Genomic DNA, 24,479 nt, shown 5'->3' with positions numbered 1-24,479 from the left:
AGGACAGAATTAGGATAATGAATACACTTGAATAATATGAATAATGTAATGTAAATGTAATGTATTGCAAATTTTAGCACTTTGACATTTGTATTGCATATTCAGTTTGGGACATGACTAAAAAAACTGACCCACGGTGTAACTTTTAAGTGCTGCACCTACAATTTGTGAAGGAGATCAGATAAAGAAAGTTAATAGTAAGAGCTAGTTTATAGTCACACTTTGACAAAATTCGATTTGTGGATGAAGATATATTCAAAGTAATCACCATGTCTCTGGTTTGATTCTGACCTGAGACATACTGTTACAGGTCAAATGTCTGTACCTGGCCATGTCCAGTCAAGCTGCTCTACATTGAGAGCATGGTCAGGTTTTAGGAGATTATAAAAGATAATTAATGGGAGGGTCTGTTTGGAAGTTTGCTCTTCTGTTGAGGGTGGTTTTTATTTGTTGACAACAGGCCCAAGTGTCAAGTGTCATCAATGACTTTATAATATGAGAGGCGATAATAATAAATCCTCTAAACAGCACTGCTTCATCAGGGCAGACTGTAAGCTACAGTGAGACAGATCATGGGACCTCAGTAGAAGAACAAGAAATGGTAGAGACAAGAGTTATAACACTGGCATTTCCTCATGACTGGACTTAATGTTGAATCACAATATTTCTTCCAGACTGGTGCGTAAATAGCTGCTAATGCTAATGTTAGCTGTGAAACAATATTAAACTTACAAACGGAAGCTTTATGGGTCATTCCAGAATTGGAGGACATTTAAGGACTGAAACACCTCAAAATTTTACTATTTATTTGATCATTTTCTGCTATATATTTAAGAAATACAGGTAATTAATCATCAAATAATTATGTTTGGCCAGCTCAGGACTCAAAGTGACACTTTTTATTAGATATTCTATATATTGTGTGTGCTGCTTGGTGCAACCCTGTTACCAATACTCAGGAACCTGTAAAGGTATTATATAAGTATTTATCTATAAATATTTGCCAAAATACATAATGAATATAATCATACACACTACCAAAATGACAATAGGATAAACCCTCATGAGCTGATACAGTCATTTAAGATAATTTTAAGATAAATTACACAGTAACAGGGTTGAAATTAGAGTAACAGGGTTGAACAAAGTAACAGGGTTGAATAGATTAATTACTTTTGATTGTAGATTATGACATAAATCGCAACCCTGTTACTCTGGAGTAACAGGGTTGCAAGTAACAGGGTTGCAAATCAATGCTTATGTCAGCTGTTTAGCAGAAGAAAGATGCTAGCTATGGAATGTAATGTTACTGTAAGGTTGAGAACAAACTTAGTTATTTAAAGGAACAAAGAAAACTTTGAAAATATTTTGCCTTATTCTGGTAATATGAGTAACAGGGTTGCATTGGTTAGAGTGACGCACTCAATCAGGGCAGACAAAATATGAAAAATATGAAAAATAGAAGAGAGGACTTACCTTGTGTCTACCCATGCTATTATCTAACAGTTTGATAATACAAATTATTTTGTGTCATGTGTCTCATACTTGTTTTTCTTCTTCTTCTATGCTAAAAAGGTTTTGGTAACAGGGTTGCGTGGATGTTGAGGGACACAACTTTAGTGCAAAATTACTTTTATTTAAAATATGTTTATGATTAAACTAAGTGTTTTTACACTTACAAAAGACATAAATCAACAAAATCATACAAAAAAATTAAAATTTTAAACTTATTTTAACCGCTTTATTTGACATGCATGTTGGCCATCAAGAGGGTGGGACAAGAGAAAAAGGCCATTTTAGGGGGTGCTTAGAGTTATTTTGTATTTTAAATAATATTTTGGAACCAGTTTTTGTTTAACTATATTTATATTTTGTCTCAGAGTAATTATAATTTTCACCACAAATGCAAGTTTTGGAATTTCATGCATGATTTATTGAAAATGAATGGGTGGGACATGAAATGTCCTCCAATTCTGGAATGACCCTTATAGTATAATCTAGTGCTGTCTTCACTGTCATTGTTTACTTTGGCTTGACTCGTTGGAATTGCAGTAAAAGAGTCAAAGTGAAAGTTTGATGCGATTTATTGAAGTCGTCTGTCCACAGAGTAAAATGTTTCACAAGTGTTAGTGGGAAGTTTCCTCCTACAGAGATTAAAATATCACAGACAGATTTAAATACAATAAAAACAGAATGAGGACACAGTGACACCCCCCCTCCTCACCCTCTTCAGGTAATAATGAAGTCCCGCCCACTTAATTTTCTGTTCCTGTCTAAGATTATCATGGGTGTACATCCAAACTCAACTCCACATTTTAACAGCATAAACCAGTGTTTGGTCTTTAGCATTAAACACATGCCTCCTCTTAAAGCACCATGGGAACTGTAGTTAAATTGTCTGAGTTTTATGTTAAATGTTGGAGTGCTCGTGTTTCTGAAAAAGTCTGAATAAAACCACTAGAAACAAGTTTCTTCTTTAAATAAAGCTTGATCAAAAAATAGTCTGTTTGGATAGTTTTCCTGATAAATCAGTCTGCCTTTGTCGATACATACTGTTATGGCAGAGAATGGAGAGGGGCGGGGCTTCTCTACACCATCATTTACCAAAATAAAATAAAAACGAACAAATGAAACATCAAATAGCACCAACATTAATTTCAGGCTAAATAAATACTCTGATGACATTTACAGTAAAAATATAAAACGGTTGAGTTCAAACATATTTACAAATCACAGAGAGATGATACAGTATCAGAACCAGGATTAGGACCAGGACCAGGACTAGTGCTGGAAACTGAAAAAGGATCAGATATAGAAGCTAGACTGAAAAATACTTTTTTATAAGTTCATTTCGTTTACTTGTGTTAACCAGACCACTTAGTTAACACAATTCAGAAGATGTGACCATCTGAGACCAGACAAATCTTCACGTGAACTTCATCTAACACATAGAATAAACAAACAGTTTTTACAGGATGAATGTGGAGGAAAACCTCTGTTCACTTTCTGGTTCCAACCCTGTCCTGGTTCTGGTTCTGGTTCAGTGCAGCTCATCCTGTTCAGATTGTCACTACTTATCTGTTTAGTGTTAAATGAACTTTCAGTTGAATCATTTCTGTGTTAAACTGCAGACGTCTCATAGTTTTTTTTTTTTTTTGTAAAAGAAGCTGAGGGGGGAGCTCAAACGTCTGATCTGAAGAAAACTGGAACAAAAACACATTTCAAAGTTTAATGTCAAATATATTCACAGCTTCTCACACGAGTCTGTCTCTACATGTTCACAAAATACTGACTGACCAGTCTCACGCAGTCGCTGCCTCTCAGCTGGCCAATCAGAATGCGTTTTCACTACACTTCTGTCTGGCCTGTGGGCGGGGCTGGAGGCGGGGCTAAATTTCACTTGGGTGTTAGTCCATGTCCTCTGATGAGAACGTCACTCCAACGCACCAACCAATCAGCTGTCACAACCTCGCATGTGACTTTGTTGTGCTGCCGTAGTGTAAATACCTCTAACTTTCTGTTAACATTTTGGTGATACAAGGTTTTCACCTGACAATGGTGACTAATAAATACGACTTGGAACAAATGAAAAGGGCTTTTGATAAATTCATCACAACATCACGTCAGGGTTCAAACTGGGGTTGAACGATACAAGTTTCTACTGAGATGGAGGATTAAAAGACATTGTCAAGAAAAGTGCTGTATAAATAAAGTTTATTATCATTAATTGATTGGGTGACTGCTGGTTCAGTGCTGCTGTTGGCTGCAGGTCTAAAACACTTTCTCTGATCTTACATGTAGTTGAAGAACAGGACGGGGCCAAAAGAACTTTTCAACTTTTACGTTTGGACAAAAGTCTAAATAAATAATATTTTGTGCAGAGAACATGTGTGTATTCAACAAGTTGGCGTAAATACAGATTACAACTGAATAATTATCAGCTCTTGAACAACTCAAATGTTTTCTGAGTCTTTACAACATTAACAAAGTTCTCTATAAAATTATTGATTATCCATCATAAGGGTTCCTTTGACTAGTTCAACCACAAATACTGAGAAACAAATCACTGGTTTTTGTTTGTGTAAGACTGAAATATTTCTGACTTTGGTGCCTCCATACTAGAGAGAGACAACACTGAGGAAACCAGCGCGTACACTGCACTCGATAAAAAATATTAACATTTTCATACTTAGTTGGACACAAGCAGGTAATAAACAGTCTGATCGTGTTGTCAGGTCAGATGTCCACCTGCTGGGTCCTACATCTGCTGCGTGAGTGGGAGACATGGTTAGTTATACTGAAGGTCTCCCAGTACTTGGTTCTACAGTACGTGTTAATCTGTTTATTCTTACAAAACGATTTCATCCAGAGGAAACTTGGAAAAAATTGTTAAGATCTATGAACCTATTTATTGATGAGTCTTTGACATTCAGCTGAGATCAAACATCATGAAAGCCTAAAATTAAACAGTGACATCAGACAACCTCAGTTCAAACATCTGTGACATTTGGTTATATGAAATTAATCAGTTTGATCATTTGTACTGCTCTAAATTCAGATGAACAGGATTAATTGATTGATTGAATGATTGATTGGCCGACTGAATGATTGATTGGCAGCGTTACCTTTAACATGACAGTCTCTCAGTAACAGAGACAAATTAACAAGTCTCGTCTTGTGCGTGCCCTCGGAAGAGGACGAGCTCCTCCCTCCTGCAGGAGGAAGTGAGGTGTCTCTTCACTCCCTCCTGCAGGAGGAGGTGGTGTTCCTCCTACTCACTTCCTCATGCAGACGTTGCACCTCCCAATGTTCTCCCTCTGCTGCCAGGCCTCGGTCAGTGTGGTGGAGGGCTTGTTGGAAGTGGAGGTGCTCGTATCCACTCTTGTCAACCAGAAGCTGTAGATGTTGGCAAAGTAGTGGCAGGTTCCTCGAGGCCCCTGGCACTCCACAAAGGGCTGGGCCCTGAAGTCTGTCAGACAGCTCCCTGATGATGTCAGAGACTGACCACCGCCCTCGTCACCTGCGCCTGTATGCTGTAACACAGACAGGACACCATCAGTACCAGGTGAGGGACAAATCCCTCTCCAGAACATGTTGTTACACTTGCTGGTGTCAGTTTAACCTTAGTTAAGTTTAAGATTATCTTAAATGGTAAATGGTCTTGTATTTATATAGCGCTTTACTATACCTGAACGATACCCAAAGCGCTTTACAGTACATCACATTCACCCATTCACACACACATTCACACACTGATGCAAGGCGCTAACCACGACCCATCAGGAGCAAGGTGGGTAAGGTGTCTTGCCCAAGGACACTACGGCAGCAACCGGGACAGAGCGGGATTCGAACCGCCAACCCTCTGATCATTGGACGACCCGCTCTACCACCTGAGCCACTGCCGCCCTCTTAAAGGGACAACGAGGAGTTTGTATTTGGTTATAAAAAAGTCTCATATTAACGTGGATGAATCTACGTTACCCACACTTGTTAATGGGTCCATTTTCGATAAATATATCGTTTTGTATCGTTATTTTGTTATTATTATTAGTGGTGGAAATGCTGGGTGGGCCGCCCATAATCAAGCGTAGTGTTAGTTCTGGCAGGCCACGACGTCAAGCTCTAAATCAGCATCAACGGCGTAGCTGTCAACACCGAGCAGATCAGCTGATGGCTCAGCTGACTCCCCGTTCCCTATTGGGGAATTGCATTCAGAGCGCGCTATTTAAACTGCTCTAGCCCGACGTCACCTCCCTTTCTGCTTTGTCTGCTGGTTTCTTTGCAACCTGATCTCCTTCACCCATTCACCCCAAGTCTAAGATCTCTACCTCACTAAAGCTTTACTGATGTCCCTCACTGGTAAGTTGCTTTGGATAAAAGCTTCTTATTATATATATTTATATAGTGCATACAGGGTGAGAACACATAATCAAATAATACAAGGGTGCAACATAGTCAGTATTGACTAAAGAGAGAATGAGAGAGAAAGAGAAGAACGGATGAATGGGAAGGAGATAAAAATAAGGGGAAAAAGTAGTGTAGTGTTTAAGCAAAACCCTTTGACCTCCGGCTGGTCCCCGAGTGCGGTGCGGTGTGGTTTCATTTTTAATATCTGTTTTTTGTTGTTGTTTTTTGTTTTTTTTCCTTTATTCTTTCTGGATTGGATAAAAGCTTCTGATAGGTGGGTAAAAGTAAATGTAGTAGTAGTACTTCAGTAGTGTCAGTAGTTTTAGTAAAGCAGCTCGTAGTAGCAGTACAGTTATTAGTATGATAAGCAGCAGTAGTAGTATTGCAGTCAGCTGCACTCTCAGTACTGCAGTACCCACCATGAGGAAGGAGTATCCGGTCCACAGGCTCGTCCAATCAGGGGGGCAGTCTGGTTGGTTGGCAGTCTGGCTGTGCAGTGCAACAGGGGCAGAGGGAGCTTCACACACCACACAGCGACTGATGTGATCTTCAATGGAAGGTCCGACCACAGGTATGCTGGGTACTGCCGCAGTTGTTGACAGCCAATAGGATTTATCATTACGACTGGCATAAGAGCAGGCTCCCATGTTACAGGAGGAGAAGGGCATAGTGGAAAAGACTCGCATACACGACCCCGCCAGACCTAGAGACAGCATCAGAACAAATATTAATCAAATATGATTATAAAGAGACTCAGCAACAAATATTTATAAAAGCTGACTTTACCAAAACAACAATCTTTGAAACAGCTCTGATGAAGCGATGTGTTACTGTGGATGTGTGAGATTGTTCAGGGAACAGGAACACTTTGAGAACATCCTGAACTGACTGACATGTCCTCTTTAGAAGACTCAGCACGACACCTGGTGTGGATGAGTCTAAACCTCAGCTCTGGACACTGTGGAACTGTCTTGGTTGACTCTTCCTAGTTCCTGTGGCCTGTTGGACCGCAAAAAGAGGACCAGAAGGTGGGCTTCAACTATCAGGGTACCACACTGCTCAGCCTCTTTTGGAAAGATTGTGTGAGGCGGCTGAAAACAGACTGAAATCAGTCGGAGGGAGATCCTGGGGGGTCTTCAGAGTTTGCCCATAATAATAATAATAATAGCATTTATTTGAATAGGGACAGTGCATATTAATGAACATTAGTATAACTAAAAGAAATACTGCTGTAAATATGCTGGATTATAGCCAGGTGGCTAATTTGCGTCCGACGTCCCATAGAGTCTACACATGATTGGTGGATCTGGAGCAGATTAATAACCGTTATAACTTAAATGTTTCTTAATGGTTGTACTTTGATATGCTCATGGGATCAAATGAACTTATTCTGCACATTCAACATACAGGTATACCATATTATTATTCAACAAATTGAGAATGGCTCCCAGCTTGATAGGGATTTGTAAAGACCCAAAGATCACATAATCTGTGCCTGCAGCAGGAACACTGGTGGCCATTCCTGAGGCCAAGCATGAAAGTCTGTTAGGGGATTAAAGGAGGGGGGCTGAAGAAGGAACATCTGCTGACTAGGTCAAAGCTCAGGTACGAGTAGTTAACTGATCATCAGCATCTGAGTAAGTTCCTAAGTCCTGAAAGATGATGGACAGGGATCATGTCTGGAGTGAGACTGTGGTGATGGCACTGAATTATTTGTTAGACTTAACTGCTAATAACAAATTTTAGTTGAACGAGACGAGAATCAGACTTTATGTCTTTATGAATCTATGTGTGTATACCTACCCAGGTCCTGAGTGTGAGCCTTCTCCTGACCCTCCAGGTACAGCAGACTGTATCCGTCCCACAGGGGCCTCATATTAAAAGGACAGGTGGGAACTATCTTTGATTGGCTGTGCTTCACCAACAGGAAGCCCGAGTTCAAGGTCCTAGATTCTCCAGGATAACCAGGATCACCAACTGGACCAGGATCACCTGAGTCAAAGACCACAACAGGAAGTTACATCAATAACAATTTATTATTGTGTTTTAATACATGTGTTTTTATGTATTTTATTTCAGTGTTCACAAATCCACAGATGTTACACAATTGTCAATTGCGTAACATCTCAACAAATTGTTGAATAGATAGTACGCTATGAGTTGTGATTTGTGGCCTGCAGGCTGAGGCCTTTTTAAAATGTGATCTGAGAGGCTTGTTCGCTTCTGGTACCTTGTGGCTGCTGATAATCATTTGTCTCTGAGACATTATTTTTTCATCATATGAAGTGGCCAGAAAGAGAAAAAGTTCAATTGTGAGTCCTCTCATCCAGTGATGACTAGATTAATCTCCCTAGGGGCCTAGGGCAAGAAATCTGTTGTTGGGTCTCCATTGTACATACAGTAGCAGTACATATGTTTTTCCGCTAACTTCAAGCTGACCCAGTTGCTAGTATCCTGTCCAAATACACAAATTGGTATGTTTGTCTCAAAATGAGGTATGTGTCAGTCGCACTGCAGGTGCATTGCTATCTTTGGAAAATATAAAGTGATTCACCCCAAAAATCCTGGTCTAATGCTGCGTTCACATGGAGTCCGGTAAACGGCAAATGCCGCTGGACGGAACGGTAAAAACAAACAAACTGTCGGATGGCATGGCACAACGGCAAGACGCGTCACCATGTTGCTACGGCAACGTCAACATACTCATACTCAGACGTCACGTTCGGTTGAGTTTACCGTCGCGGTAGACGGCAAAAGTTAAAATATTTGAACTCGGGACGGCATTGCCGTTTGCCGTTGCCGTCCACGGTATTTTTTGCCGGCCTCCCCCAAGTTTTACCGTCGTCCTCTCGTCCACTAACATGGAGTCCGGCATGCCGTCTGCCGTTTACCGGACTCCATGTGAACGCAGCATAAAATCTTGTATTATCAGGATGATTACTGGTAAGACACAATGAGATTGATTCACTACAAATAGGATCAAATTGTGTGTGACCCACATGATGCCACCAATGCCAAATTCTGAGAGGACCTGAGGCGCTTCGGGGTCTGAGGCCCCTGGACGGTTTTCCTCTTTGTCAGGTTGGTAGTCCATCATTGTTCATGTTTTAGTAATAAATCCATGATGCACCATGGGCTGTCATTCTTATTGGCTATTGACTGGATTTTGTATCAGCATCGGATTAAAGAGAGCTGAGAGAGTCTCTGTCACTGCTGCCTGAGTGCACCTCCAGTTTGAACTTTCTTCAGAGTAGTGTTTTTATTGTCAGACAACCCAGTTTGAGTTGACCAGCTTCTGTTGTTTCTGCTCTATGTCAAGGATGCAGCTAAAAAAAAAGGTACAATGATCTGTGTCTGTACTTGTGTTCCTGTAAAATTTACTGTATGTGCCACCAGTCACAGTCCAAGTCCTGCACACATTCCAGGTCCACATGAAGCCATGCAAAGCAATGTGATGGTGGATAATTTGAGCCAGCAGACTCTACTTAAATAGATTTTCACAATTTAATTTTGTTAAGATGTAACAGAGATGTGAGGAACAGAATTAGCCAACACCTCTCAGCAGCAAGCAGCTGGAGTCCTGAGTTGGCAAATATGGTCTTGGGGAGAACAGTCTTCCTTAAGTGAATTACTACTGACCTGGGCAAATACTGTGAGAAGTGTAAGATGTTCACAATCAGATTAGCAAAGACAATTGGGTTTCTCACCTTTTGCTCCATCTACTCCTTGCTCCCCTGGTAGGCCTGGCTGTCCTCGGTTTCCATCTCTACCAGGGGGTCCAACAAAGCCTATTGGTCCCTCAGACCCAGGATCCCCCCTCATACCTTGGACACACCAACCATTTTAATAATCACCTGATGAACTGATGCTCGATTTGATTCTCTTAGGACCTGGTCCGACTTATGTTGCTCACCTTTGATTCCCTTCAGGCCACTTTCACCTTCGAGGCCAGCCTCTCCATCTCTACCTGGAGGGCCAGGTGGTCCTGGGGGGCCAGGTTGTGAGGGAGGGTAGGTGGGGCAGGGGGAAACTCTGCCTCTCTCTCCCTTTGGTCCCTCTGGTCCTGGAAATCCTTTTGGTCCTGGAAGCCCACTCTGGCCGGTACAACCTCTAGGACCCTTACTACCAGGTAATCCCATCAGACCTGGTGACCCCATAATACCTGGTCTCGCACACACGAACACACACACAAACATACACATGCACACACCATTAGAGGTGGAAGTCACTCAAACACTCACAGTGTTATTGTAGAATGACCTGTCTCTCTGACTGAAGGTCTGCCAGGTGTTTCAGATACGTGCGGAGGGTCTGACCTTTGAGTCCACATTCTCCGGGGTTGCCTGGTAGCCCTGGGGGCCCTGGAGATCCCTTTGGGCCAACCTGACCCCGGCATCCTGAGTCCCCGTTATCGCCATCATCCCCAGGTCCTGGAGGGTTTAGACCTGGATCCCCCATGACTCCAGGAAATCCTAATACATCAACACACGTCAGAAGTCATATGGCGTGATCTCTTTAAGTTTATTATCCCTAAATTTCCACTTCTGACCTGGCTCTCCATCTGGTCCAGTACAACCGGGATCTCCACGAGGGCCTGGGACTGGATTTTGACAGTTGGGGCCAGTTTCACCTGGAGGTCCAAAACTACCTGGAGGTCCTGTAAAGGCACAAGAAGAAACATTACTGACAGAGTCAGAGCGGAGGTTTGGTCTTCAGATGAATCACTGATGTTAACATCCCTGTTGTTCTGAATGTATCACAGACCTTTGGGTCCTGGGGGACCTCTTGGTCCTGGTTGTCCAGGCTGAGATGGACCTGAGGGGCCTGGAGGACCTGGAGGACCCTTATCCCCTGGAAGACCTTGGAGACCTGCAGGACCTTGCACACCCAGACCTAAAAATAAAAAGGGACCAGTATTTAAGGGAATCTGTTTATGTTTTCTTTCATTTCGTTTTTTTTTCTTCTTTTCTTTTTGAGGATAAAAGAACATACATACTAGAGCTTTAAAGGTACATTGTGTAGGAATTACTCCCATCTAGCGTTGCGGTTGTATATCGCAAGCAACTCAATCGTATTTTTCATGCTGCATTCACGTGATATTGGGCAGATGTGGGACGGACAACAGCCGCTGCACGTAATGGCATAAACAAGCCTCTATGTAAACAAGTGGTCTGTCAGCACATGGCAAAACGATACACGTGACAATATGTTGTCATGGCGATGTCGTATTGTTTACCAGACCCACGTTTTACCGGCTTTCTCTCGACTTCTGTGACTAAAATGAAATCTGGTTTGTTACCGACGGCCGTCTGCCCTACTGCAGGTGAATGCAGCATCAGTGTAACGCTCCATTCCTCCTCACTGCGTTACCACGGTGACTTTTCACAGACGCCACCTCAACCTGAGCCGACAGCTCCGGTGTCTCCGGTGAATTTCCGTGCTTTCCTACGGTCAGCTGCCACTGAATGTAAAAACATAGCGACACGACATGGCAGCCAGCACCGCGCTTAGCCGCTCCATGTATGAATGATATGAACGGCAAATTCAGAGCTTACCGGAACACTTCAGTTTGTTGATGGGGGTGATTACTGATGAATGAAAAACATACTTTTGAACGAAATAATAGTTTTTCGTGAATAGATAACAGGAGAAGTTACACAATGTCCCTTTAAGAAACAAACAAACAAACAAACAAAAAAAAAAAAAAAAAAAAAAAAAACTAAATATGTCTCTGACTTAACTCGAGCAAGTGGAGGTTCACCAAAATGCTTCAATCTTTAGGTTTCGCTGTAAAAACAGACTTAAGCCTTACTTGGTTATCTTGCCAACCAGGGCCAAGTTGTTCAAAAGGTTTATTCTGGATTGGATCAGTCTGATCCAGTCTGATCCAGATATAATTATTTACAGGGGGGTCAATACTCACGCTCGTTTATAATGATTATTAACCTGCCAAACTCCAGACCCCCTTGTCCAAAGTGGGGAATAACAGAAAAGGTCTTAGAACCACATTTCTTATCAAAATTACATTTTTGCAAGTTGGCTCATGCATATAAGAAGGTATGCACAGTGCACACTGTTTCGGCTACCTGTTCGGTCATAATAGGTTTATATATACCAACATTTTTTCTTCATTAATGTGAAGTTAATTAATGTTTTAAAAAGTGTTGGGGACAAATTGTTCATAACAGAAAGTGATGCCTATGCATTGCAGACAAGTCTAAAATTGTTATCACATGAACACAATTTAAGCTTAAATTCCTGCATTTTAAACACAAAAACTAACAGGAGGTACATAACCTAATACATTGACCTCCAGACCACCGCACTTTGTCCACTGTGCAAAGGTATTTTTCCTCACCATTAGTGGTCATAATAATGACTATCCACTATTGGACTGCTTTACCTTCCTTATCCTACAAAATGTTTCAACTGGAATTCATGTTTTGGTTAGTTCTGTAGTTATGTTGGATTCATAGGTGTTTTGTCAAAGCGTTTTGCGCATCTGTCTGCTTGCATGGACATTTATCCTATTTAATTTAAAAATGAAATCTTGCTAAACTTCTTGAAACAATATACTGGTAATCTGAATGCTTCTGTTTCTTTACGTCTCTTTTTTTAAATCACCAGGATCAGGGAAAGACAGACAGAAACCATCACTGTAGGATTCAATTACATCTAAAAAATCATCCAATGCTAATTGAATGTGAAGTTTTACACAACACATGAACTTGAACCTGACGTACAGAATTTGTTTTTGTTTGTCAGGTTGCTGAACTCTACCGTGGTCACATGACATCCGGTGGCTGTGTATGTGTGGACATAGATAAGATGTGACAATAGACTTTACCTCTAGTTCCCATGTCCCCTTTCACTCCTTTCAGTCCGTCCAGTCCATGCAGTCCCAGTGGTCCAGGAGGACCTGATGCAAAAAAAAAAATGTCAACGGCAATCTGTACCTTGTAATTTGTCAGCAATTACAGCAATTGTAATATTAAAATGTATAATCAGTCAAAGCATATTCGGAGTCAGCCCTGCTGTTTAGAAATCTCCTGGTTCGGGATTCACTTTCTGTTATTCATTTTCACTTTTTTTGTCTCTGTGTTTCAGAGAGCTGACCAGAGGATGTCATGTTAGTGTCAAGCTCTTTGCTAACTCAGACTAGCTACTAGATTTCCATGTTGACTCCACCTTGTGTCAGATCAGTCCAGACTATGACACCTTATCAACTTTGCACTTAGACCTGGTTTCAACCAGTGTTACTAGGCTAACACTGGTAACAGGGCTAGCAGGATTTACAGGATCCAAATACAGTTAAAAAATCTGCTTAACAAATCCAAATCATTTTATATCCCTTAGTGAGTCTTTTTAAGTTCAATTTATTCTGTAACTTTCAGTACCGCCAACACCATCTGTCATCATAGTCACCTTACTCAGTGATTGGTTAACTGTGTGGAGATGAGGGTGGAGTTAGGACTTAAGTTAATTTTTTTCTCACCTTCCATGTGAACAGCTAAGGTTGACACAGAGAGTGTTTTCTACTCTTTGTCATATGATCCTGACAGTAATGGGGTCTCTTGATCCAGATCAGACATCGGGGGACAGCCCTTCACCACTGAATAAAAGATGATCTAAACCTCTATAAAAAAAATCTACCATGAACCGATGACAGCAGATCTGGATTGAGGTTCTGACCTTGGAGTCCTGTGCAGCCCTGTGGTCCTGGAGGACCATCAGCACCTGCTTCACCAGGAAGACCTGGACAACCTGGACGACCGCCAGGACCCGAGGGACCAATCACACCTGAAATAAACCGGATAGAGAGAAGACAGGCAAGTTGACTGCATAAAACTCAATCAGTCTGAAACAATCTGACATTGTGACAGTGACCTGAGATACTGGTCTATGTACCATTCTGCTCCAAGACGGACTCAACAGATCCTGTTCTTTACCGGTTTTGTTTGAGTAGGTCTCACAACTCAACTGATGTTACAGAGTGAAGGTAAAACAATGATGAGGTCCAGGAGAATCTGTTTACCTGTTGGACCTGGTACTCCATGGGGGCCTTGATCTCCTTTGCATCCTGTATGTCCTGGAGCCCCAGGGAAACCAGGTCTTCCAGGATCTCCTTGAGGTCCAGGAGTTCCTGAATGAGAGAAACATTTAAGGTGCCCTGATAGTTGAAGCACTGATTTCATATTTTGTCATTATCTCCATTACAAAACATGTTTTTCTGAATTATATGAGATCACCTGGGGGTCCGCTGTCTCCAGGAGGCCCCCTGTTTCCAGGTAGGCCAGGAAAACCAATAGATTCTCCTTTATCACCTGAAACACAAACACAAACTTGATACAGGAAGCTGCAGGAGTAAAATCTTTGGTCTCTTTTATGTCATGTATTAAAGGTGTCAAACATTCTGCTGAGTCATGGTGGTCAGTACCTTTCTGTCCTGTACACCCTTGGCGACCAGGCTCTCCATTTTTCCCTGGACATCCTAGGTCACCCTGAAACAACAAACAAACTTGATCAATAATCTAACAATTTAATATTTCAACAATCAAAATACAAACTTCTGTTAACATTCTCGGATATCATTTCATCACTATTTCTGACCTATGTACACTTTATTTTAACCTTACCTGATTCCCAGTTGGCCCAGGAAAGCCAATGAATCCTGGAGGTCCTTGACGTCCAGGTGGTCCGGGGGGTCCCACCATACCACAGGCACCTGGGCCTCCAGGGGGTCCCACATTGCCTGGGGGTCCATTGCTGCCTGAACACCCTGGCTTACCTGGAGCACCTCGCTCACCCTTATTTCCTGTTGAAAAGAAGTGTTTGATGTTGAAAACTTCATCAACAACATATTATACAACTGGTGTGTCCTGTCTCCAGAACTTTGCCCAGATCCCAACACAAAAAAAGCTCTCACCTTCTCCTGCCAGTTTGTCTTTTACATATCTGCTCTGCAAAAACATTTCGCTATAATACAATAGAAAAACACACTGACTTCAAGTAAAATCATCTGTCCAGGCAGCAAGACAAACTATCACAGTTCAAAATGAAAGGAAGAAAACAAGGGTACTAACTGTATGTATGGCAAACCCATACTCAGTACTAGACTGGACTGAACTTGACTTTCTTGGAATTGGCCTGACTACACTTAAATCAGCTTTACTTCATTTTAACTCATTCACATGTCCTTATTCAACTAGATACAACCTGACTTATCTCTGCCTTATTTGACTCAACTCATCTTCACCTCCGTGATGTCACCCATAAGTTTCTGAAGAGTGGCTTTGAAGTGGGCTGTTCTGCCATCACCATCTTGCCCATGCCTGACTGGGCAATGGGCATGTGTACTACCGAGACGTTGGCACTTGGCACATGCCGGCTTGTGGCTAACAGATGCTTAGTCAACTGTCACCCATGGACAGCTTTAAGTTAAGTAACAAGTTCTGACCTACACATTCCCCGGAACATTACGAGACAGAGTTGTTTTCGAGGTAAATTCATGCAAAACAGCTGATGCGCGCTCCGTTTTCCGGCAAGCAGTCTCTGCATTTGCTTCGAAAACAACTCTGTCTCGTAATGTTCCGTTATTATCTCACAGCGTGGTGAATGTGCAGGTCACAACTTGCCCACCAGAGTGTTTTGGAGTTGGAGTTGGAGATTTTTGTTTTTTAAATTGTTCATTAATTATTCACAGGAACCAGGTGGTTGTTCCCTTCATTAACAAGCCAAGTTAAATACAAAATGTCATTACTTTATTTTATCCTTATAGATGTTTGAGTTAAAGTGTGTGATAATTAGTGGATTAATTCGGGAGTTATGGGCAGTTTTTGAGGTCACAGTGTTTCAGATGTAATCCCTCTGGACGTTTCTTAAATACTGCATTAACAACATGCGACCACTGTTACCTTGAACTTTGTCCACAAAGACAAGAAACCAGCTAATCTTAGAGTACAATAAATGTAATTAAGGCATTACTGAGATGTCATGTTTATGAGGCTGGAACAGATGGATGGACAGACAACCCGAAAACATTATGTCTCTACTCTGGCTTTTACCCGTATAGAGAGAAGTACCATTTTTGTTTAGTCAGACACCTTGAGAGAGAGTCTGGTCTGTTACCCTGCATCGATGCAGACTTAACACTGTGTGTTGGAGACTTAACCCAATTCCACTTCAGGGTCATTGGTTTGGAACCAAACTCAAAATTGGACATAGGGTTGTGTGAGTTAGCAGGTCGAGCATTGTCAGTGTCAGGAACATGAGAAATGTGCTGATGTGCCCGGGCCAACCAGAAAATAAAAACTGTTTTGACACTTTTAAAAGACGCCATATGTAGAACATGTTCAGTATGTTATCTTCCTGTCAAAGCACCACTTTCCTTTGATACTATATTTTTGTCAACCTGTGTGCACTGTATTCAGCATGTGGGTGAATCAAAGACCTACACTGCACTTTGTTTTGACAGGTTTTGGAGTAATGATATGGCTCTTACCTCGTGGTCCAAGGAAGCCAGTGATGCCAGGAGGTCCTGGTTTTCCTGGGCCTCCTTTGATGGGGACACTCACACTGTCTCCTTGAGGCCCCTGAGGCCCTTGACATCCTGCAGGGGAAACATGAGAGAGTTTTTAACACAGTTGGAGTGAGAGCTGTATCACAGTGAATAACATGTTAATTTGTTTCATTGGCATGAGACGAATGAACATAAAAATACCCATGTTTAACCTCATTATGTAAAACTGGTCAAAACAATACTACTGAACTGAGATTGTAGTACAGGATTGCAGTACTATAGCAGGGATTACTGCACTGCAGTAGGGATTACAGTACTACAGCAGGGATAACAGTACTATAGCAGGACTGCAGGACCTTTCTCTCCTTTTGGCCCTCCACATCCTGGACCTCCATCTCGTCCATTGAGCCCTCTCTCCCCTTTCAACCCTGGAGTTCCTGGGGTTCCAGTCCGTCCTGGAGCTCCTGGCTCTCCTTGTGGGCCTTGGGGTCCCAACAAACCTGAAACAGAGACTCTTTCACAGAATCTGTGTCATGACAATACATTTAAACACTGGTGTGTTATTGCGAGGAGCTCACCTTTCTGACCATTATACCCAGGCAGTCCAGAGTCTCCTTCGGGGCCAGGACGGCCCTGAGGCCCAGGGTATCCTGGAACACCGAGAGAACCCGATTTCCCCACAGGGCCTTGAGGGCCAGTACCTGGAGGACCTGGCACTCCAATGTCACCTTTCTCCCCATGACAACCTAAAATGAAACATAATGTAATCATAGATTAATATGCGATTCTGAAACTTTCTTTAATACTTTTCTGAAGAAATACTATAACCAATTACTGCTCTTAAAAATGTAATGTAACATTACGTAAAGTAAAGTAGTAAATAATTTACCTGGGACACCAATGGCTCCCTGAAGGCCACTGGGGCCCCTGGAACCAGGTTTTCCTGGGTCACAACGTTCAGGTTTGGGGCCTGGGGAACCAGGGGCACCTGGTGCTCCATCCTGCCCTATCTGGCCCTTTGCTCCAGGGCTTCCTGTCAAACCCTGGATTCCTGGACAAACACAGAAAACACACGAGTTATCACAGCAGAGCAGAGGAGAAGCAACAGGAGTCAATGTGGATCAGATTAAATCTAATCATCATACTGAAATCAGTTAGGTCACAGTCAACCCCTTATTGCTTCCTTTTACTTGTATATTTTATGTTGTTAATTTTTTACCCTGATCCTTCATTAACTGTCTGACATGTTTTTAAGATGGTTAACAGGTTGCACCTGGACAATTGTACAAGTGTGTGAGGGAGTAACACGAAGTTTCCCATAACACAGTTCCTGTTGATGACTCAATCAATGGGATCTGTCGACTTGACATCCGTCGCCGGATTTGGTGTGTCTGCAAAGGTGCAGACAGTACCTGGAGGGCTGTCTTTTATTCATGACAAATTTGCAGTGTGCCTGCAGCACATTTAAAGGTGAGGAGAGGAGCTCATTTGATCTGAGTAGACTGTGGTAAACCCACTCACGTCGTCTCCACTCCCTCTTTCCCGCTTGTGCCGGTAGGAGGGACGGAGGTGGGAAAGAGGAGTACCTGCGCCAGGATGCACGGCGCACGAAACTTGCTACAGTGCTAACCAATAGACCACAGTGCCACTCCCTATTGATATTGATATATTCCTGGTGGCTCATTATCCAGAAGTGGTGGTCAGCCACTTCTACAGCCTGCGGTTATGTCATTGCTACTCTAAAGCTGCTGAAGCTGCTGAAGCTGCTGAACAGGTCAAACTCTATACTAACATAACATATTCATACATGTTTGGAAATCAGTCAATCCCCCTTAAATGTCAATCATGCAATAAGTAACAAAAATGAGAAATGTCTGGTAGTCTGTGCTGTAGTTAAAGCAGAAGTAAGCGGAATATTTGTGTTAATAAAAGTCTTAAATAGTTATATCTTCCGACAGCAATCACTTACATAGAGTGTTTGGTCCGAAACACGGGTCTGTCAGTCACTCTGCTCTGCTGTAAGCTGAGGAGAAAACGTCTTGTATACTTCCTTCTATCCTACAAGCTTTATCCAATGAGGAGAGAGAACGGCATGAAGGGCTGTGTGTGCAGCCAAGGGATGCGCGTGAATGTGGTGACGTAGGGATGAGGACCAATAGATCCATGACGAGGGCGGGGACTGCTAACTAACGAAGTTAGCCAAAACGACCGGATCGCTTACTTCTGCTTTAAGATGAAAAAAACAAAAAACGTCCTTTCAGTCATCATTCACTCTTCTCACAGTTTCTAGATTTGTGATGCGGAAACATGACAAAGTCAGTCTATTAAACCGAGCACGTACATTAAACCATTTATTAGATTTGCTTTTTTTCCTATGAATCTTCGGGAACCCTCCTGTTGTGGCCTTTGAATTAAACCAAAGGTTGAAACAAAAACCCACAATGATGCTCCTGAGGGCAGCAGAAAATGTTGATATTTTTAGAAGCAAACTGAAGACAAATCTTTTTGGTCTACATTTATATTTAATTTAATTTAGTTATCTTCCTGTTTATTTATATATCTTAAGTTCTTGAACTGGTTTGTCCTTTTATTCAATCATTATTTTCTGTATTGTTTTCCTTTTGATATCTTGTTCCTTTCCCTGGTTATTTATTTTATTTCTACCTTTATTTTTTTTGGTTTTACTCACTTCCAAACATCTCCTCTATTTTAGCATGTTATTATACTGTCTTTGATTTATAAAATCCTATTTTTTATTTTATCATTTTATCTTTATCACTCTTTCCTTATCTTTTTTTTTGATTGATTGATTGATTGATTGATTGATTGATTGATTGATTGATTGATTGATTGATTGATTGATTGATTGATTGATTGATTGATTGATTGATTGATTGATTGATCACTCTACATCACAAGTCTATTCATTCACCTGGAAGTCCGTTTATGCCAGGAGGACCAGGTACTCCTTTTGGTCCTGGAGAGCCCACTGATCCCGGGAAGCCAAGAGGACCTGAGGGTCCAACATCAGAGTTCCCTGATGGGCCTTTGAGCCCAGGAAAGCCGGGATTCCCTGGAGAGCCTGGAGATCACACATTTAGAGAGCTGATGAGTCAGTGTCTGTTCTACATTCACATGTTCATATCTGAAGAAGTTCTCAGAAGATAAACTTTTTAATCATGCGTGTAGGAACAACTTTGGTTACACATGATCTTCGTGTTCACATACGAGAAACTACAACTGTATGATCAGTGAATTGTGAGCCTTTAGTGTGTGGTGCAAATGCATTTGATGCCTTTTTCTTTTTTTCTTTTGCTATTTTGAGGGCAAGAAAATGAGTCAATAGGTGCTTGGTTCAAAAGGGTCTCTTAATCCATCATGTTTTATTTTAATTGAGTGTTTTGGATGTAACATCCAATAAACTAATTACAGTGCCCCCCCCCCCCCCCCCCCCCCCCCCCCCCCCCCCCTCTTTTTCAAGATAATTGTGATAGGGGAGGGCAATATATTTGTTTTGTACTAATCTGTGCCTCTTCGCATCAGATAGGGTCCATGAATTTGTTTGTGGATATGGAAGATGTTGAGTTTACAAACAATTTACTCCAGAACTCTTTGGTGACTGGATCCAGATGTTGTCAGTTACTGTACCTGGATCTCCTCCATAACTCTTGCCCTCTTCTCCTTCTTCTCCAGTGTCTCCAACAATTCCTGGAGGGCCTGTAGGAGCAGGAGGTGATGTATGTAAAGATACTGTTATAGACAACATACAGACATCAAGAGGTGTGACACATATGAGGTGTGGTACCTCTGGTACCTAGTCGTCCACGTTGTCCATCAAGTCCAGACTCTCCTTTGTCTCCTTTATTTCCATCAGGTCCAGTGATCCCACGAAAACCTGTAGGACCAGGGAGTCCTGGGTAACCTAGACAAACAAACAGGTGAACAGCAAGTCAGACACACAGGTGGTCAGGCAGGTGAAGAGACTGACAGATGTTACGGGTGGTATTTACCTGCATTCCCAGTGTCTCCCTTCTCTCCTGGGGGGCCTGGGTTTCTGGGTACACAGGGCAGAGTGTCACCTGTAGGGTTAGGATGAGCACAGATCAAACATGAAGTGGGGGAGGTCAATAAGTAAAATACATTTCACAAATTTTAAGTATTAATTAAACAATAACTTCAGATTGATTCTAACCAGGGGCTCCTTTCAACCCAGGGGGACCCACGGGTCCTGTCAATCCTGGCTCCCCAGGGCGCCCACGCTGTCCTATCGCTCCAACTAGATTTGCTCCTGGAGAGCCTGGAGGTCCTGATGGTCCCTTTAGCCCTATTGATCCTGGGAAGCCTCTGTCTCCAGGAAAGCCGCCAAAACTGTCACCCTAGACATATGCAGGAATCAGACATGCAGCACCAGGAACATGACTCAGCCAGAGGTGCAGCCAGCTGTGCAGTAGCATCCCCAATAGGCTTCAGAGTTCATGAATGCAACAATTTGAACAAGCAAAACCCAGAGTAAATGACCCCCATATACTGTACAGTATGTACACAGATCCATCACTGACTCATGTGATACTGAAGAAAAGATGGTTCTAGTCCTGCAGTTAGATGGGGCGTCTCTTTTCAATGTCTTGCAAAGCATGACTTCTAAAAAATATTTCTAAATGTTTTAAAATGAAGTGATCTCCAAAAACATAAAAAAAACAAACAAACTGTAAACTGCAAAATACTACAAACGCGCTACCACCTCAGTGTGTGTTAAAAGACTGCGTCCAAAAACCTGGTGTTGGAGCCAAAACTATAATATGATTATTTGCTAAAAATATATACTGTCTAGGTGCATATCAATAAATTAGAATATCATGGAAAAGTTCATTTATTTCAATCGTTCAATTCAAAAAGTGAAACTAATACCTGATATAGATCCATGACACACAGACTGAAATATTCCATGTCTTTATTTCATTTAATTGTAGGATGATTATGGCTTATATTTAATGAAAACCCAAAATTCTGTACTTTGAGCAACTTGGATTCCACCACTTCTTGTCTACTCCGTATACAACATCTATTGCACGTCTGCCCATCCTGGGTGAGGGATCCCTCCTCTGTTGCTCACCTTGAGGTTTCTCCAAATAATTCCCTGTTAAGGGTTTTCTTGGGAGTTTTTCCTCAGTCGATGTGAGGGTCTAAGCCCTTTGAGACAAACTGTTTGTAAAAATGGGCTATACAAATAAAATTGCCTTGCCTTGCTCTGCCTTCCTCCAGACTCTGGGTCCATGGTTTCCAAATATAATGCAAAACTTACTTTCATCTGAAAAGAGGACTTTGGACCACTGGGCAATAGTCCAGTTCTTCTTCTCCTTAGCCCAGGTAAGACACCTCTGACGTTGTCTCTGGTCCAGGAATGGCTTGACACACTAGACCCAAAAATGCAGAGCTAAGGCCGCTATCAAGGCAACCTGGTCTTTAATAAGACCTCAGCAGTGCCACAGGCTGTTTGCCTCCATGCCATGCCGAAATGATGCAGTAATTCAAGCAAATCCAACAAACTATCACTTAATATCAAAAAGTCTTGTTTCATCTGCTTTGGGTTAAAACCAGGGTTTCCTAACTCTTCTTTTAAAATTGAAATTGATACAATACCTTTAACTAATGTGCATTATACCCGTTTTCTTGGCATACTGCTTGATGAATCTTTGTCCTGGAAACCTCATATTAGAGCCATAACCACCAAGATGGCCAAAAGCATTGGAATACTTCGTAAAATTTGTCTCCTGATCAACACTGAGGTTGCCATTATGTTATATTATGCAATGGTTTATCCATATATAAATTATTGTAACATCATTTGGGCCAGCACTTACCAAACTAAGCTCAAGCCCATATACCAGCTTCAGAAAAGAGCAGTAAGAATAATAAGCTGTGCTTATCAAAGACATTCTTCACAGCCTCTATTCCTTCAGTCGGGTATCCTCAGTGTTTATCAAGTGACATCTTCAGATTGGTTTATTTGTTTATGGTTCCCTAAAAAAACTCCTTCCATCATCTTTTCATTATATATTTGCATACAACTATCAATTTCACACCTATTCCACACGTAACTCTTGTCACCTTAGAACCCAATATTGCTGTACCTCTCAATCACAGTTCTGTATACTTTATCGTGGACCAAGAATATGGAATTTATTACCTGTACATTTTTTTGATTTATCTTTACAACAATTTAGGAGAGCACTAAAGTCTCTCCTGCTAACCAGCCAATACTTTCCACATGGTCTGCCTATCTAAACTGGGATTATTTTATATTTCTTATCATATGTTTATCAAGCTTTTTGTATTGCATTGTACAATGTTAAATCATGTTAAACCATGTTTGTATTTATTATGTATGAACAACTTTTGTACCTCACAAATGTATGCTCATTAGCTTAGAACTGTAGTCGGAGAATGCCACCCTACAAGCCCCTGGAGGGTTTTTTGGCATTCCCCCTCACATTGTTTTGGATTTTATATGTTATATCTTTTTTAACTTTGATATGTGAAAATAAATAAACAAACAATAAACAAACAAACAAAAGGAGCCCCAACCAAGTATTGAGTGCATATAAATTGACATACTTTCCAAAAAACCAAAAATTCTGTATTTTTTGAAATTGTTCTGATATAATATTCAACTTTTTTGAGATACAGAATTTGGGGTTTTCATTAAATATAAGCTATAATCTTTACAATTAAATGAAATAAAGACATGGAATATTTCAGTCTGTGTGTCGTGGATCTATATCATTTTGAATTGAAATATTGAAATAAATGAACTTTTCCATGATATTCTAATTTATTGAAATGCACCTGTATATACTTATTAGAATGATGAGATTACTTATTTATTAGTTTATGTTGTGACATGGTGTTTTTTGGAAAGTGCCATTTCAGACAGCCGATCGGCACATCATTGATTTGCAAATCAGGTGTGTGAGTGTTAAGATCGAGAGTCACCCTCTCTTTTGTTTTTTGTTTTTTTTTGACAACTTGTATTAGAAAATGTGACTTCATTTTTTCTTGTTTGGCCTTTTAATTTGACGTGCCTGTCCTGCCACAGTCAGAGTAACTGACTTGTTTTGTCAAGTAAAAAAAAGAAAAAAATACATTGTGGATAATAAATGCAACAAAAGGAAATGCAAACCAGGAGGAACATAAGCCACTGGAAAGTTGCACTCTTGTCTGGTGCATCAAAATGGATAACAACAGTTAGCAACACAAAGAGTTAAGAGGAGTTGAGAGACTGATGTTGAATCGACAGGTGGTCTCTCCCATCTGTATTGTTAGGGTCGGATGTGGGTCGCCAACATTTTAAAGATTTTCAAGTTCACCATGCGCTGGAAAAGAGTGAACCACTGATCTTTAGTGCACTGTCTCTGGACCAGTGTGTTGGGAGCAACTGACTCACCTGAGGACCAGGGTTTCCAGGGGCACCTGGACGCCCTATACGTCCTATTCTCCCTGAGAATCCTTGTCTGCCTGGAGGGCCGGTCAGGCCCCTGTCTCCCTTCTCCCCTGGAGACAAACAGAGATACTGATACAATGACATGACAGTGACCTAAGTGCTGTACTGGTGTCCAGAGCTCAGGACAGGTGAGACAGGATGCATGCAGGTGATAAACTCACCTCTAATATCCACCACAATGAAATCTCCCTTCTGACCCGTTGACCCTTTGACACCTGGAAATCCACCCAGGCCCTGAAAACACGACCAATAATCAATAAAACTGATAAATCGCAGCACAAAAAGAACAACAAACAACTTGGGTTATTGATACTAGGTCTGACTCAGTGGTTTTGTAACTCACCGGTTTTCCGCTGTCTCCAGTATCTCCAGGTAAACCTTTCTCCCCTCTAAGCCCTGGGGCCCCCTTCATTCCTGGATGCCCTGGACTCCCCGTGTCACCAGCAGGGCCAGGATCGCCAGGTAGTATTATAGGAGGGCCACAATTGCACCCTCCATTAGAGCCTAAACACACAAACACACAGCTGAAGTCAGGTTGTGGAGTTTCTCTGA

At 41.6% G+C, this 24,479-nt stretch overlaps 1 protein-coding gene across 1 annotated transcript in view; it reads right to left on the bottom strand.

Moving 5' to 3' along the window:
- Positions 1-4,346: 4,346 nt before the first annotated feature.
- Positions 4,347-24,479, bottom strand: part of col4a4 (collagen, type IV, alpha 4) — a 59,725-nt gene continuing 39,592 nt past the window's right edge. The window contains exons 22-47 of the mRNA XM_083985658.1: positions 24,271-24,431; positions 24,089-24,161; positions 23,871-23,977; positions 20,619-20,802; positions 20,437-20,505; positions 20,241-20,348; positions 20,075-20,143; positions 19,359-19,508; positions 17,316-17,477; positions 17,005-17,172; positions 16,783-16,926; positions 16,409-16,516; positions 14,544-14,722; positions 14,345-14,408; positions 14,157-14,231; positions 13,943-14,050; positions 13,600-13,707; positions 12,755-12,826; positions 10,672-10,800; positions 10,457-10,564; positions 10,224-10,379; positions 9,821-10,069; positions 9,615-9,731; positions 7,711-7,899; positions 6,327-6,610; positions 4,347-5,033 (exon numbers count right to left, since the gene is read on the bottom strand). Coding sequence (XP_083841784.1) covers positions 4,776-5,033; positions 6,327-6,610; positions 7,711-7,899; positions 9,615-9,731; positions 9,821-10,069; positions 10,224-10,379; positions 10,457-10,564; positions 10,672-10,800; positions 12,755-12,826; positions 13,600-13,707; positions 13,943-14,050; positions 14,157-14,231; positions 14,345-14,408; positions 14,544-14,722; positions 16,409-16,516; positions 16,783-16,926; positions 17,005-17,172; positions 17,316-17,477; positions 19,359-19,508; positions 20,075-20,143; positions 20,241-20,348; positions 20,437-20,505; positions 20,619-20,802; positions 23,871-23,977; positions 24,089-24,161; positions 24,271-24,431 — 3,599 coding nt within the window. The 3' untranslated portion in view covers positions 4,347-4,775. The remainder of the gene's footprint in view (positions 5,034-6,326; positions 6,611-7,710; positions 7,900-9,614; positions 9,732-9,820; positions 10,070-10,223; positions 10,380-10,456; positions 10,565-10,671; positions 10,801-12,754; positions 12,827-13,599; positions 13,708-13,942; positions 14,051-14,156; positions 14,232-14,344; positions 14,409-14,543; positions 14,723-16,408; positions 16,517-16,782; positions 16,927-17,004; positions 17,173-17,315; positions 17,478-19,358; positions 19,509-20,074; positions 20,144-20,240; positions 20,349-20,436; positions 20,506-20,618; positions 20,803-23,870; positions 23,978-24,088; positions 24,162-24,270; positions 24,432-24,479) is intronic.

Source organism: Trachurus trachurus (assembly GCF_905171665.1).
Source record: "Trachurus trachurus genome assembly, chromosome: 13".
NCBI classification, from domain to species: domain Eukaryota; kingdom Metazoa; phylum Chordata; class Actinopteri; order Carangiformes; family Carangidae; genus Trachurus; species Trachurus trachurus.
The sequence above is the reverse complement of the archived record's forward strand: the minus strand, read 5'-3'. Positions and strand labels throughout refer to the sequence as shown.